At 36.9% G+C, this 17110-nt stretch overlaps 1 protein-coding gene across 10 annotated transcripts in view; it reads left to right on the top strand.

Moving 5' to 3' along the window:
• axo (axotactin) overlaps positions 1 to 9251 on the top strand; it is a 508380-nt gene extending 499129 nt beyond the window's left edge. For 7 of the 10 annotated variants that reach the window (XM_073983728.1, XM_073983733.1, XM_073983729.1 and 4 more), the window contains one exon: positions 8144 to 9251. In XM_073983728.1, the coding sequence (XP_073839829.1) occupies positions 8144 to 8602 (459 nt within the window). In that variant the 3' untranslated portion in view covers positions 8603 to 9251. Of the gene's footprint in view, positions 1 to 8136 lie in introns of all 10 variants that reach the window. The other 3 variants (XM_073983738.1, XM_073983739.1, XM_073983734.1) reach the window with 2 other exon arrangements.
• The last annotated feature ends 7859 nt before the right edge of the window (positions 9252 to 17110 follow it).

Genomic DNA, 17110 nt, shown 5'->3' with positions numbered 1-17110 from the left:
AAGGCGGGCGTGCATACCATTGCACCACGGTGGCAGTTTTACATGGCTGAAATACTCAGAAAATTTCTCCAACATTACTGAGGGGTATTTTGCCACCGTTGAAAAGTGTTTGATGTCGCCTGGCCGGGGAATCGAACCCACGACCTTCTGCGGGCAAGGTGGCACCCCTGAATATTTGCATATTTCCCTTCTATGTGCATAAAAATTATGTGTTTTTAGAACAGCTATATCTCAAGAATGGTTCCTTCTAGGAAAAAAATTATAAAGACCAAAATTGTAGATAATTTTACTGTCTACAATATTTGCTTCAGTCAATTTTTGACCAACCGTTTTCAAAAAAATATATCCAAAAACCTAAAAAACGCTTAAAATTTGACCTTTGACCCCGAATAACTTTTTTTCAAAAAAATATATCCATAACCTAAAAAACGCTTAAAATTTGACCTTTGACCCCGAATAACTTTTTTTGTACACATAGGATCGAAGGGGACTTTTAGGAAGTTGCTTCTAATGGCAAACGCTAGCTTTCCCCCAAAATTCAACTTTGTTTGAATTTTTGCTATTTCAATGGCTATTTTGACTGACCTATCTATGTAAGAAAGAAACGTAAATATATATAAAAGTAACATCACATTGTTCGATTTTTGTCCACTGCGGCAACACTTTGCGTTGGCTACTGATGATGATGGATTCAGGTACCTTCCCTAATATAATTTGTTTAAGGCTGAACTCCTCTTTGACCTACCTTATAGAACATTGTTGACCGCAGATAGTGTCATCCGCAAATATAAGTGCAACGTGATGGAATAATATTCAAATATGTCCGAGCTCCACACTGAAAACGGCAACAGGGTGCCTCCCCATGTCATCCGTCATATTATTCCAGTATGTACTGCAACACAATGGCATGATAGGGCGTTACCGTGAAAGTCATCCTTATCACGACGCAGTCGCAGGTGCCATACATCCCCCATCTCACAGTCGATGCTCCCAACGACAAAAATTAAAAAAGTCATGGCATCATCTTAAGAGTTTAAAGATGCCAATCGCTTCTAAACATTCGAAATTTTTCCAAATTCAACTTTTGTAACCGACCTTAGCTTAGCTTCTACTTTTGAGAAGCGACAAGTCGTCTAGTAATGTGTGATAAAATTTAGTATTACATAGTTGCTTAAAATAGTAGTATTAAATATATTTACAGAGGTGTATTTTTAGCTGTTAACTCTAAATGCAAATATGAGTTGCATTCTTAATATAACAAGATAAGTTAATAAAAGGAAATATTTACACATAAGAAATTCATTGATGATAAAGAAAAGAGAACGTAAAATAAAATAATTCAAAATAATGTTGGTCCGTTTCACTTTGTTTTTCCATTATTCGCAGTTCTTAAGAAGAAAAAGCCTTACAAACATTACGAATTTTGTAGAAAAATATGTATTTAAAAATGAGAAAAAAATAAAGCTATTATTCACACCTTCACTTTAGTAAACCTCCTAAGCTTCGTTTTCCTACTTATAACAATTCCTCTAAATTGCAAGAGTTGCCACATATTTTGGTTGTAATATTGGGCATTAGGAAAATATTTATGGATGGATTTTTTGAAAATATTAAAGAACGGGGGTCTCAAATTGCATTGTGCACGTGCATCTATATTAATAAAAGAGTAGAGTGACTGATTCACTGACTGACTGACTGACTGATTGACTGATTGATTCATCAACGCCCAGACGAAACGGCTGAAGCTAGAATCATGAAATTTTGGGTGAGGGTCACTCTTGGTCCGAAGGTGACAGATAAGGCTTGGTTTTTGGAAATTCGAACTGGAAGGGTACGAAAAGTACTAAAAGGTACTAAATATGGTACCGTTTGTATTTGGCGAACCGGTACAGCTAGAACTTTGAAATTTGGAATGAAGGTCACTGATGGAGTGTAGGAAAGATGTGCTAAAGGGTTTTTGGAAATTCGAACTATAAGTGTACGAAAAGTACTAAAGTGTACTAAATTTGGTACCAATTCGTATTTTGTGAACGGATAAAGATTAAAGATTGAAATTTGGTGTGAGAATCAATGTTAAAACGTACGGTTGACATAAGGAGGTGGTTTAGGAAAAGTGTACACATGTGTACGAAAAGTACTAAATGGTACTAAATTTGGTACAATTATGATTTGGGCGAACGGATAGGGCTGGAATCCTGAAATGTTGAATTAAGGCTACTGTTGGAGAGTAGAATGAACGTAGTTTTAAAAATTCGTACTTATGGGTACGGAAAGTACTAAATGGTACTAAATTTGGTACAATTTAGATTTAGGTTCAACGGATAGAGCTGGAATCCTGAAATTTTCAATTAAGGCTACAGTTGGAGGGTAGAATGGAAGTAGTTTTGAAAATTCGTACTTATGGGTACGAAAAGTACTAAATTGTACTAAATTTGGTACAATTTGGATTTTGGGCGAACGTATAGAGTTGGAATCTTGAAATTTTGAACTAAGGCTACTGTTGGAGAGTAAAATGGATGTAGTTTTAAAAATTCGTACTTACGGGTACGAAAAGTACTAAATTTGGTACAATTTGGATTTAGGTTGAACGGATAGAGCTGGAATCCGGAAATTTTGAATTAAGGCTACAGTTGGAGGGTAGAATAGAAGTAGTTTTGAAAATTCGTACTTATGGGTACGAAAAGTACTAAATTGGACTAAATTTGGTACAATTATGATTTGGGCGAACGTATAGAGCTGGAATCCTGAAATTTTGAACTAAGGCTACTGTTGGAGAGTAAAATGGATGTAGTTTTAAAAATTCGTACTTATGGGTACGAAAAGTACTAAATTTGGTACAATTTGGATTTTGGTTGAACGGATAGAGCTGGAATCCAGAAATTTTGAATTAAGGCTACAGTTGGAGGGTAGAATGGAAGTAGTTTTGAAAATTCGTACTTATGGGTACGAAAAGTACTAAATGGTACTAAATTTGGTACAATTTGGATTTTGGGCGAACGTATAGAGCTGGAATCCTGAAATTTTGAACTAAGGCTACTGTTGGAGAGTAAAATGGATGTAGTTTTAAAAATTCGTACTTATGGGTACGAAAAGTACTAAATTTAGTACAATTTGGATTTAGGTTGAACGGATAGAGCTGGAATCCGGAAATTTTGAATTAAGGCTACAGTTGGAGGGTAGAATGGAAGTAGTTTTGAAAATTCGTACTTATGGGTACGAAAAGTACTAAATGGTACTAAATTTGGTACAATTTGGATTTAGGTTGAACGGATAGAGCTGGAATCCGGAAATTTTGAATTAAGGCTACAGTTGGAGGGTAGAATGGAAGTAGTTTTGAAAATTCGTACTTATGGGTACGAAAAGTACTAAATGGTACTAAATTTGGTACAATTTGGATTTAGGTTGAACGGATAGAGCTGGAATCCGGAAATTTTGAATTAAGGCTACAGTTGGAGGGTAGAATAGAAGTAGTTTTGAAAATTCGTACTTATGGGTACGAAAAGTAATAAATTTGGTACAATTTGAATTTAGGTTGAACGGATAGAGCTGGAATCCGGAAATTTTGAATTAAGGCTACAGTTGGAGGGTAGAATGGAAGTAGTTTTGAAAATTCGTACTTATGGGTACGAAAAGTACTAAATGGTACTAAATTTGGTACAATTTGGATTTTGGGCGAACGTATAGAGTTGGAATCCTGAAATTGTGAACTAAGGCTACTGTTGGAGAGTAAAATGGATGTAGTTTTAAAAATTCGTACTTATTGGTACGAAAAGTACTAAATTTGGTACAATTTGGATTTAGGTTGAACGGATAGAGCTGGAATCCGGAAATTTTGAATTAAGGCTACAGTTGGAGGGTAGAATGGAAGTAGTTTTGAAAATTCGTACTTATGGGCACGAAATATACCAAATGGTACAATTTGAATTTGAGTGCACCGATAGCGCTGGAATCCTGTTTTTGGAATTAAGATTACTGGTGAAGTGAAGGATTGAGGTAGTTTTGGAAAATCGTACTATTGGGTGTAGGGACAGTGCTGGAATCTGTATTTTTTGGATATAGTGTGGGTATTGGTGTGCAATGTTGGTCTCGCTGTTAATTTTGAGTGTTCGCCATTTCCATATTATATATTGTTTATTTGTTTTTTATATCCTTTCCGCATACGAAGTAGCGGGCACTTTGCTAGTTTTCGACTAAACTTTTGATGCCTGCCTACCCTAATACACTAACATTTGAGTGCACCAAAACATCCTAAAGCAACATTTACTCACATTTGCATATGTTGTAGAGCCTAAATTGTGAAACAACAAAAATCGTGTCATAAAACAATTGTCGCTTTCTTTAAATTAAAACAAACATGAAATTAGTTCATGTCGACGGACAGACAGACACACACAGACTTTCGTTTTACCAGTTATGTGCATTCAAATGTGCATTAATAAACGGCATAGAAATATCTGTATGTATACCCGTTGTGGTAGTGGAGGAACATTATACACACACACACATTGGAGAACTTAAATTAGAAGGGCCTTACATTTAATGAAAATTAAGTACTAAAATAAATTGAGCACCCTTATAAACAAAAAATACTTGCTTGATCTATAGACTGAGCAAAATTTCCTGAAATTTTTAAAGTATATTGCAGCAATGTCTGTGATTATCTCCTCCAATATGTTATAGGTTCGCAAGATCTCTTTTCTTTTATACCCTGAGAAATTATGCTAACGAGGGTATATACACTTTCATACGGGCAAAATGTGCCTCATCGAAATAATGGTTTTAGACCCCAAGTATGTTTGGACGAAATGTGTTTTAGGTGCGCACGATAACTCTCGAACGAATGAACCGATTTGGTCCATAATTTGGCTAACGCAGTATTTTGTCCAAACTTAGTTAAATTAGAAGATTGGTTATATCGATGCACTCCTTCCGGTACCTCCCCCACAAAAGTTCAGAAATCTTCAGAAAATTTGTGCTCACGATAACTCTTGAAGGAAGTAATAGATTTGGTGCATACATTGCACATCGTAAAATTTCTACCAGACTTAGATGAGGTTCCAATATCAATTCAATCGGTCCATTCCTTCGGTTACCTCTCACACAAAATTTCGGAAAAGTTCAGTTTAGGACCTGTTCACGAATAGCTTTGATTTTTGTTGTATCAACTTGCATTCACTGCCCCCCATATAACGGTATAAGCTTCATCAGGGGCAAGTCCATACTTCCTGAGAAAATAGCCTGAAAGGTACAAAAAAGCCCTATGACACCGTGTGTAGTGGTTGGAGCGCAAAATAACTCTCGAACGGATCTACCGATTAGGTCCACAATTTGGTATTTGTAATATTTTGTGCAAAGATAAGACATATCGGTCCACTCCTTCAGGTACCTCTCCCACAAAAGTTCAAGAATGTTCGGAAAAATTGTGCCCACGATAACTCTTGATGGGAGTGACCGATTTGGTCCATACTTTACATATCCTAAAATATCTACCAGATATAGATCAGGTTCGAATATACTATTTTATCGGTCCACTCCTTCGGGTACCTCCCACACAACATTTCGGTAAAGTGCAGTTTAAGACCTCTTCTCGAATCCTTTTGATTTTTGTTGTAACAACTTGTATTCGTTTCCCCCATACGACGGCACAATTTTTTCCAGGGGCAGGTGCATACTTTCTGAGAAAATGTAAAAAACTGCTATGGCACCATGTATAGCGCACGGTAACTCTCGAAATGATAAACCGATTTGGTCCAAAGATTGCCTTTCGTAATATTTTGCCCAGACTTAAATCAAGTTCTAAGATGGGCCATTTCGATCCACTCCCTCGGGTACCTCCCCCACAAAAGTTCAAAACTTTTCGCTAATGTGGTGAGCACGATAACTTTCGAAGGCAGTAACCGATTTGGTCCATACTTTGAACATCGTAATATTTCTACAATACATAGATCAGGTTAGAATATGGACACACCAAATTTCGGAAAAGTGTAGGTTAGGACCTACTCGCGAATCGTTTTGATTTTTCTTGCATCAGGTTTCACTCTAGGCCCCTATTACGATGGTACAAGTTTTTCCAGTGGCAAGTCCATACTTCTTGAAAAAACTACCCGAAAGCAACAACACGGCCTGCATGTGTAGTGACTGTGCGCACGACAACTCTCTAACCGAATACTGCACCGCTTTTGGTCCACACTTTGTACTCGTATATCGTAATATTTCTTCGCTTATTAGATGAAATTCGAAGATGGTGCTTATAGGTCCACTTCTTCCGGTACTTCCCCCACAATATTTGGAAAATATTCGCTAAAATGGTACTCCCAATATCTCATAAACGGAGTAATCGATTTGGTCCAAAATTTGGATATCGAAATATGTTGTCCAAACTTAGTTTATGTCCAAAAGTGGGCCCTATCGGTCCACCCCTTAAGGTACCACCCACACAAAGGATCAACCTTTTTTGTTTCAGTGCGCTTAAAGGTATGTTCGAGCATCCTTTGGAAATGTGGCCCTGTTTACAGATATCGAGAGAAATGACTCCCAAAATAAGACATACATACTTCCAACATGGACTATAATGGTCCATCCTCTAGGTACCTCCACCGGAAAACTTTTGATATTTTATCCTAATCCATATCTATGTCGGCAAGTTTATACGCCCAAAATTCTGAAGACTAAATACACACGTTTTTTTTTTTTTTTTTTTGAAAAATGTGTTTCAATTCACACTGGCTGAGAGTATATCTCTGTCGACAAAGTCGTCTGATACTTTTTTAGTTGTTCTCTCTCTTCTTACTTATAGTCAAATACCAGTAAGGAAAGGATCAAAGTCGGTCGGGGCGGACTATATGATACCCTACACCATGGTGAATATGTAAAATATAAATCGGAGCTATATCCAGATCTTAACCGATTTTGATATAATTTGGCATATTTCCAGACCGAATTCAGTCACACATTCCAAATATCATTGAAATCGGACTTATATATCGTGTTTGGAGCAGAAAATACACGAAATCGGCCGAAAATATATATGGGTGCTATATCCAAATCTAAACCGATTTCGATATAATTTGGCATATTTATTTCTAGACTGAATTCAGTCACACATTCCAAATTTTATCGAAATCGGAAATAAATAGAGTTTTTGGTACAGAAAATACGTGAAATTGGCCGAAAATATATATGGAAGCTATATCCAAATCGGAACCGATTTCGATATAATTTGGCACACTTATTTCTAGACCGAATTTCGTTAAACATTCCAAATTTCATCAAAATCGGACGTATATAGGGTGTTTGGTGCAGCAAATACCTGAAATTGGGCGAACATATACATGGGAGCTATATCCAAATCTGAACCGATTTTCAACAAAAACAATAGCGTTCTTCCTATGGTTAAAAAAGTTGTAGTCCCCAATTTTCAGCTGAATCGGACAAAAATGCGACCTGTATGTTGCGAACAAAAATACATGGACAGACGGACGGACACGCATAAATCGACTCAGAAAGTGATTATATGTATATCCCCAAAAGGAACTACGGGTCTATTTCGTTTCCTTTTCTATGTTACATACAAATGCACAAAGACATAATACCCCTTACCACTGTGTGGTGTAGGGTATAATAATTCATTTTATTAATTTTCTCGTTTAGAGTCAAGCTTGATGATCGAAATTTTTTTGCAACTAACAGCGAAACCTGGTCACATAATTTGGTGACTGTGTTGGGTTCGAGTCCCTGGCTTTCCTTTTCACTTGCAAAAAATTCGATCATCAAGCTTTACTCTAAACGAGAAAATTAATTAAAATCATTAAAAATAATATTCCAGGCAAAATTTCAAAAAATAAAAAAAAAAAAATTCTGTTTTCCAACTATATTTCTTGTTATTATTAATTATTATTTCTTTACACTTATCTTTTTACAGTTTTTATTATTAATTTTACTAAATTATTTAAATTTATATTCTTTTTTCTCTCACCATTTTATTTGTATGAACATCCACATTTTACTTGGGTTTTGGCAAAATGTTTCCACGAATACCCTCCCCCATTAACATATGTAACCTTCCAAACAATTTCCTTGCGAATCCCATCCACAACTCACGTTAAATATTGTACCCCACCAACAAACACACCAAAGCAAACAGATTTTTGCTAATTTAACCAGATTACAAACTAACAATCAACAAATAATCCTAAAATCCCTTTACCAGCCCCCAATAGACCAGTTGTCGTCGTTATTGCCGACATCAAAAAATCCAAGTCCAATTCTACGAACATTATCTGTACAACGACCAAAGCGGAAAGGTTTTGTCAGCTTTAAATTGCCAACAGCGGATGAAAATACACAACAGCCGCCTCCAAAGAAGTCAACCGGCAGTCATATAGCAGCTGTGGAACCATCATTGGAACCGGTGGTGATGGAAATTGCCGATGTTCCTGTACAAAGTTTTGTACCCATTAGAAAAAATTCTCAAGTGCCCATAACTCCAGCGTTTATCGATGACGTACATCGTCAGTTCTCAAATCCCATTAGTTATCTGGGTGGACCCCTGATGAGGCCACGTAATCGAAATAGTATTGACTCAATATTGTCATTAGATTAGTGTCGACGTATATCATATTATTAACACCCTACAGTTTTTAATTAATCAGTCCAATTAAAAATGTTCACTTGTGGGAGATTCCTCACTTTCACTATCTCGCCCCATTATAAATGAACAGGGAGAAGCCAAAATAACGGAGAGTATATTTGATTTCCGAAATTGAAATATTAAATAATATGCGTGTATTATTTATTATCCTATATTTTAATTTCAAAAATGTTAAGTTTTTATTTTGGCTTCTCCCTTTTCATTTATAATAGGGTTATAGTACTTTTTATATAACCGGATTTAACAAACCCACCGGGTTTCAAATGTCAATTCCATTGCTTATATTTCAAACAAATCCTCATAAAGAAGGTTAACCCTGCAAAAGGGCAATAATATAAACATGGCCTTAGATAGTGAAAGTGACAAATCTCCCGAAATATTTTTAATTCGGCTGATTATGTAAATGATAATTGTTGTTCTTATCGGTTCGTTACTTAATTACCCGGAAATAAAAGAACAAATCAACATCTCGCAAACATATTTTAGTTAATTTTAGTATTTACAGTATTTAAACATATTTAGATAGGATTTAGAAAGAAATGTATGTATGTATATAGTAAAATTTTCAAAAAAGTAAAGAAAAAAAATATATGAAAATAAATTATTTAATGAAATGTTTTATTTGGAAATAAATTGTATCAAGAGGTTTGTACATATAATATTATTTATACCCTCCGCCCACCATTAAATGGAGGGTATAATTGACTTTGTTGTTCCGTTTGTAACACATCGAAATATTCGTCAAAGTGTATATATTCTTGATCAGCACAAAATTACACTGTGCAACAAAATTCAATTTTTTTTTTCAAAATTATGGGAAAAACCCTGTAGATTATCAAAGTAGAGCTTAATATATGAGACACGTGTATCGGCGTTTTTAAAGTTTACGTCGGAAAGTAACCAAAGTAGGCTAGGCAAGTTCCGCATAATTTTATTTTTTTTTTCAAATATTGGAGTTATGATATCTTGGAATCCTTGCATTTTAGGTATATAGTCTGGCAGCTTTACAGAGGAGGATGTGGGGAATATTTTTGTTAAAAATTTTAACCCTCATGCGGTTCACCAAAGGGGTCTTTTTGGTCCTATTTTCGAACATCTTTCAAAAACTTCTTTAAAATGTGATCATACTTACTTAGCTGGCCCATTACAGAACATTTGTTCCATAGACCGAACTAAGAAAAGGTATCCAATTCTCTCTGTTTCGTGCTTCGCTCTCTGGAATACCGCGCCTTGTCATATCTTCATCCACTTGTTTGCGCCATCTACTCTTTGGCCTGCCTATTCTGCGTGCACCCCCATGTGGTTCATATTTATACGCCTTTTTAGCGGGTTCATCATCGCTCATTCTTATTATATGGCCTAGCAAACGCAATCGCTGCATCTCGATAGGTTTAACTATATTGATGTCGTTGTTTAGCAGATACAGTTCGTGGTCCATACGACGTCGATATTCAACACGTCAAGCACTGCCTTATATGCTTGCGCAAGTACCCAGGCTTCGGAACCACACTTCAGCACGGGTAGTATCAGTGTTTTGTAGAGCGTTATTTTTGTTTGACGAGTTGTGGCTTTGTTTTTAAAGTGCTTACTTAAGCCAAAGTAGCATCTGTTGGCCAGTAAAATTCTTCTTTTTATTTCACAACTGATGTCGTTTGTTGTGTTTACGGCGGTGCCGAGGTACTCGTATACGAAGTATTTTACTACCTCAAAATTATAGGAACCAACTTCAACAGTTGGTCCGATCTCAATGGACGCATTGTTCGCAGATTTCCGACGCAGATTCTCCTTCGACCTTCATAAAGGTATCGGTTACTTCTTTTACTGATCGTCTCATGATGTCTATATCATCAGCATAAGCAAGTAACATGTGGCTATTGGTGTAGATTGTTCTACTTCTTTTGACGTTTGCCTCTCGTATAACCTTTTCTAGCAGGATGTTGAAAAGATCACACGAAAGGCTGTCTCCTTGCCTGAAACCTCTTTTGGTAAAAAATTCTTCGGAGAGGTTCTTTCCTATTTTAACTGAAGATCTTGTGTCAGTTAGAGTCATCTTACAAAGACGAATGAGCTTTGTGGGGATACCAAATTCAGACATTGCTTGGAATACCTTCGAACGCAGCGGGCTGTCGGAGGCTGCTTTATAATCGACAAAAAGGTGGTAGGTGTCGATCTGCACATCTTGGGTCTTATCCAGGATTTGCCGCAGGGTAAATATCTGGTCAATGGTGGACTTGCCAGGTCTAAAGCCGCATTGGTATGGTCCAATTATTTCGTTGACCATGGGCTTTAGTCGTTCGCACAATATCCCTGACACTATCTTGTAGGTGATAGAGAGAAGACTTATGCCCCTATAGTTGGAGCATGAAGTCTTATCTCCTTTCTTATGGACGGGACATAGGATGCTCAGGTTCCAATCGTCGGGTACGCGTTCTTCCTGCCAGATGGTGCTAACTAGCTGATGCATACACCTTATCAGCGTGTCGCCTCCGGTTTTGAACAGCTCGGCTGGTAAGCCATCGGCTCCTGTTGCCTTATTATTCTTCAGCCGATTTATTGCTGTCTTTACCTCATCTTGGCTGGGCGGTATACATTCAATATCATCTTCTGGGATTGGATCTGTGGTGTCTTCGTCGACTTCGCTACTATTGGATACCAACAGTTTGGAAAAATGCTCTTTCCATATCCTTAGCACGCTATCTGTATCAGTTACCAGTTTACCTTGCTGGTCTCTATAGGAGGATGTGCCAGTTCCAAAACCATCAGATTGATGTTTCACTCTTTGGTAGAATTTTCGGACTTCATTCTGTCTCCTGTACATTTCGACTTTTTCACACTCCCGCTCTTTTTCTTGCGGAAAAGACGTTTCTCCCCTCTCCTTTTCTCCCGATACCTCTCTCGTGCGCTACGCGTTGCTGCTGATTGTAAAGTAGCCCTATATGCCGCATTTTTCTCTTCTGTAGCAGCACGACACTCCTGGTCATACCATGGATTCCTTGGTGGAGGTCTCTGGTATCCAAGTACTGATTTTGCGGCTGTTTGCATGGAGTGGGCAATGTTTTGCCATTGTCCTGATAAGTTATCGGGACGAGGAGTGCTTTGATTAAGCAGTTGGGCCAGTTGAGTGGAATTTGCTGTGGCTATCTGTTGTGATTACAGCTTACCGATGTCCATCTTCCGTGTTGTGTCTGTTCGCACTTTGTTTGCTATGTTTAATCTGGTACGTACCTTTGCTGCAACAAGGTAGTGGTCCGAGTCTATGTTTGCACCTCGGAACGATCGTACATCCAACACGCTTGATGCATGTCTTCCATCTATCACAACGTGATCAATTTGATTTCTTGTTCTTTGATCTGGCGACAGCCAGGTGCCCTTATGAATATCGAGATGTTTAAATCTGGTACTGCTAACTACAATGTTTCTTGCAGCTGCAACGTCTATCAGCCTCATACCATTGTCAGATGTTTCACTGTGGAGACTGAATTTCCCGACTGTTAGGCCAAAGGTATTCTCCTTTCCAATTTTGGCATTAAAATCGCCTAGTATAATTTTAATGTCATGGGCAGGGCAAGAGTCATAAGTTTCTTCTAAGCGCTCGTAAAATACATATATCTTTGGTCTGTTCGTCCTTGTCTTCAGTGGGAGCATGAGCGCAAATAAAACTGATGTTGAAGACTTTTGCTTTTAATCGAATTGCAGCGAGTCTTTCATTCACTGGGGTGAAGCTGGAGACCAGATGTTTTAACCTCCGACAAACTACAAATCTGACTCCAAACTCATGCTTTGTGTCATGGCAGCTATAATACAGTGTTGTTGTGACGCCTTTTCCATTCCATCGTATTTCCTGCATGTACAGTAATGCCGGCCTTGTACTCTTCAAGTACATCTGGCAATGCTTAAACTGCACCTTCTCTATAAAGAGTGCGAACATTCCAGGTGCAGATTCGCAGATCACGGTCCTTAAAACGTTTGCGTGGGTCGTCAACTTTTGAGGGATTTGTTTTTCTTTTTTTCATAGTAGGCTGTTTTTTCTAAAGGAGGGTTACTAACCCTGCGCCCAAACCCAAGTTTTTAACGTTCTTATGGGTGAACGCGCGGCATATGTTAGCTCACTACCTTTAACGGGTGTTAAAGGCAGTTCCTCAGGTGACACCACGGGGAGGTCACTTGAGATAAAAGAGGGACCAAGATAAATACTGGGCTTTGCCATGTTAAAGCCGGCCAGGACCGTTCCTTGGTATCTTCCATCCCCTACATCACCCAAAATGTGATCATATCAAATCCAAATATTCTAAAAAAAATTTCGTCACAAAATTTTACTATATGTCTCAGAATACACCAAATCTGTAAATCTTATCTAATCGCCAGGAATCTTTAAAAATGAAAAGCACGTTTTAGGGTTAAAGTCGGACTTCGTCTGAGTTTATTCAAAATTGTCCTTCAAAACATAATTTTAGAGAGATGACATCAAAGACCAAAATATTCTTCGTCAAATTTCACTATGGTTCACCAAAGAAATGAAATGTCTATTTACATTATATATCATGAAAATATCAGTATCAATTTTGCTGAAAAAACATGAAAATATTTTCCAATTTATTTTATGAAATGTTTTTCCTTCTTTTTTCGTGTTGATACATGAAAGTAATATAAAACTTGGTTCTAGGTGAAAGGTGTCAAAAGAAGAAACATTCTACACAAAATTTCATTATGAGTTTCAGAATAAACCATATCTAGGTATACTATTTTCTTAAAAAAATTAGATTACAAGGGTGTTTTTTTAAGCCCGATAGAACTTGAATCGCTGAACACAATTTTGCGATAAAACAACGAACAACAAGTTGCGCGAATCGACGACTGATTTTCAAAGTAAATTTGGATAATTTCGTAGCGTTGTTCAAGCGTGATTCTATTCATGATGATTTGTCAGAGTATACTGAAACAAATAAAAAAAAAATTTCATCAAAATTTAATTTTTTGTGTTATTTTTTACAATTTAAAGTTCTATCTAGCTTAAAAAACACCCTTTACATTTTAGGATGAAATTATTTGTTTTAATTTTGGACTGTTAATTTTACATAATTCCATACTGGATCAAAATCTAACAAAAATCTTCACTTTTTGGGAATATTATTAAAGAAAGAAATGTTCAAAATCAAATTTCACTATGAGTCTCTGAATAAAATAAATCTGTAGCCATAACATATGACATTTTTTGCAGCCCTTGTTTTTGATATAGGGTTTAGACCATATTCTACAATTTTTATCCAGATTGTCGTTGTGATTTGACACTATAAATATCTTATTGATGTTTACTCGTTACAAACTCAAACAGGAGATGTTGTGCGCTACTTTTAAACAGCATTTGAAATATTTGTGATGATTATATATTTAAAAAATATAGAAAAACCAGACCGGATTTGTAAATTTGGGTATTTATAGTACTTTTAACATAAATTACGTACTTAGGATAAGCCATTGATTGCTTATCTTGTATGTGAAAATACGTGAGAGGTTTACGGACATGGTCCAGTGAAAATATAGTTGTCATAAGGGCTCTCACATGCAAGATTTGTCGTGGTCCAATATAATACAATGGTGACAGTAACTCCTATTTGGTAACACTTAGGGAATTAACCCTAGAAATTGACAAAGATAGCTGTATCATGGAGTATACTATGCAACACTGAAAATGCAAACAACTTCTAAACAACACACAAAACATTTTTCCACAACATCCCATACGGGACAAGGGAGACTTCTCTCATATCAATGAGTGCACCCCGATTCATATTAGCTCAATGATATGGGACCTACTGTTTATCGCCGAGTCCGAACGGCGTGCCTTAAGACACCACTTGTAGAGAAGTTTTTCAAGGCTGATATACTCAGGAAATGTCGCCAACATTACTGAGGGGTATTTTGCCACCGTTGAAAAATGTTTGATGTTGCCTGGCCGGGGAATCGAACCACTGACCTTCTGCGTGCAAGGCGGGTGTGCATACCATTGCACCACGGTGGCAAACAACTTCTAGTATGGATTTTTTGAAAGTACATATTTAGACTACAAAAACCCTAGTTGGGTTTTGTCCTGTCAGATCCAGTTCGGATTTTATGACCTCATCTAAACCGGGCTAAAACTACACTTTTTTGTGTTTATCGGACCTTCATCTTAGAAAGGAATAGGAATTTGGCCTTGCTGTCTTTAGCAATATTGTAGCCCTAAACTAGTAGAACTTATCTGTTGAACAGACCACCCAAGAAAAACTTCATCTAGAGCATTAAAATCGATAAAATATAGAAAATTTTACGTAGTTTCTGGAATTCTGGTCGGTATCAGCTAAACTATTAGGAGTTAAACCAAGTAACCTTTTGCAAAAATCATCCAAATAATGTTCTCAGTAATTCCTCAGAACATTCTGAAACTCTAAAATGTGTATTTCATGTTGTTTCAGCGGTATTTTGTATCATATCTTTTACAACACCTATTTCAAACACTGTTCACACCAACAGTTTATTCTCACATTTCTGTTTTCACCTCATTATTGGCATATTTATTAAATCGTCGTTGACAAATATGCTGAAAACTACGAGATGGAGGCATTTTACAACAATGGCATGTTCTGAAGAGTTGTGTATTATATTCAAGCGAACATTTCCTCAAAAGAAAACATTAAGAAAAAATTAACAGTTTTGGAGATATGCTGCGAAATGTATATAAATTATGGAATTTTTAGATATATTTGGAACTTTGTGGCAATAAATGCAGTTTTTCGAGTTCAATATTTCTCCAAATATTTTATTCTTATTCTTATCTATAAATTTGCTTCAGAGGTCAGAAGAAGATTTGCATTGGTTTCAGAGATATAGAACCGAATTTCTTTAACAACTCAATATTTAACCATGTTTAGATGCGGCCATAAAATCGGAGCTGGATCTGACACAACAAAACTCAACTAGGGTTTCTACATTTGGATCTGTACTTTCGAAAAAAAAACCATAACAAATCCAGTTAGAATATAGTCATTTATGTCAAATTTCTTGTGTTCCTTGGTCTCATATTTTAGCTCTACTTTCATAATCTATTCTGTTTTCCTTGTCATTTTTTGTCACACAGTGTTATCAGTCGATATAACCATGTCCGTCTGTTGAAATCAAGATACAGGTCGCAATATTTAAAATATATCTTTATATTTAGTACAGAAGTTTCGATTACTCCCAAGATTGTTTTGGTATTGCTCCAGAGTTGTCATCATCGGACGTCACAGTTTGAAGCAGGGGAACGGGAACATACACCTAGCCACCGGGCCCAAATCAAAAGCAAATTGGCTTAAGTTCGGGAATGTAGTAAAAGAAAGGCTAGGAAGGCAAGTGTATGAGGAATGTCAAAGTAAGCAGGATATAGACAGAAATGCCCGCAATTTAACTGATGCACAAGTAAAGTCATTCGACGAAAATTGTCCTCTTCGAGAAAGGAAGTCTGCCTACGAAAAACCCTAGACGACAGGAAAATTCGAAGAAAAGCAGGGAGTTCAAATGGTTGATTAAATGGAAACAAGTAAAAAAGTGTCAGTCGGCTTTGCCGACAGAGATACATATACCCTCAGCCAATGTGAAGTGAAACTTCATTCTACGGACAGATCGAATTTATTTAAGGTACTTTCATAAATTTGTGGCCCTTTTTGGACATTTGAACCTGTCGATAAGAATGTGGATTAGGATTAAAGTTCAAAAGTGTTGCAGAGGAAGTACTTGAAGGAATGGACTGACATATCCCATTATGGAAGTGGATCTTATTTTGGAAGTTATATCTTTTCTATAGATATCGCGCCCTCTATTCATTTTAGTGGGTCATCCTATAACTTTTGGACCAATATGCCAGGAAACTAAGCCATGGACTTGTCAACGGAAAACATAATATACCTGTAAACAGGACCACGACGAACAGCTTCGATATTCATTTCCCAAGGGTCTTCGAACGGACCTCAAATTGCACTTAGACACAAATGTTGAACTTTTGTGGGGGAGGTAACCTAAGGAGAGGTTCAATAGGCGACATTTTAGAAGTTAAACTAAATATGGACAAAATATGTATCAGGTGATCCAAAGTTTGGACTAAATTGGTTGCCCCGTTCAGTAGATATCGTGCATGTTATTTTAGTGACACTTTTTAGATATTGGGGGAAGTACCGGAAGTTGTGGACCGGTATTGCACATATTCGAAATGAAACTAAGTTTGGACAAAATATGAAGAAGGCCAAATTTTGGACAAAATCGGTTGATCAGTTCGAGAGTTATCGTGCTCTCCAGCAACTACATATGGTGCCGTAGGGGTTTTTTACACCTTTCGGGCTGTTTTCTCAAGAAGTATGAATTTACCCATGGAAAAACTTTTACCGTCGTAATTGAGGCAGCGTATACAAATTGCTTCAAGAAAAATCAAAGTGATTCGAGAGCAGGTCT

This window comes from Musca autumnalis, unplaced genomic scaffold, assembly GCF_047663935.1.
Source record: "Musca autumnalis isolate F117 unplaced genomic scaffold, ASM4766393v1 scaffold_4, whole genome shotgun sequence".
NCBI lineage: Eukaryota > Metazoa > Arthropoda > Insecta > Diptera > Muscidae > Musca > Musca autumnalis.
Note: the sequence above shows the minus strand (reverse complement) of the source record. Positions and strands in the feature narration are given on the sequence as shown.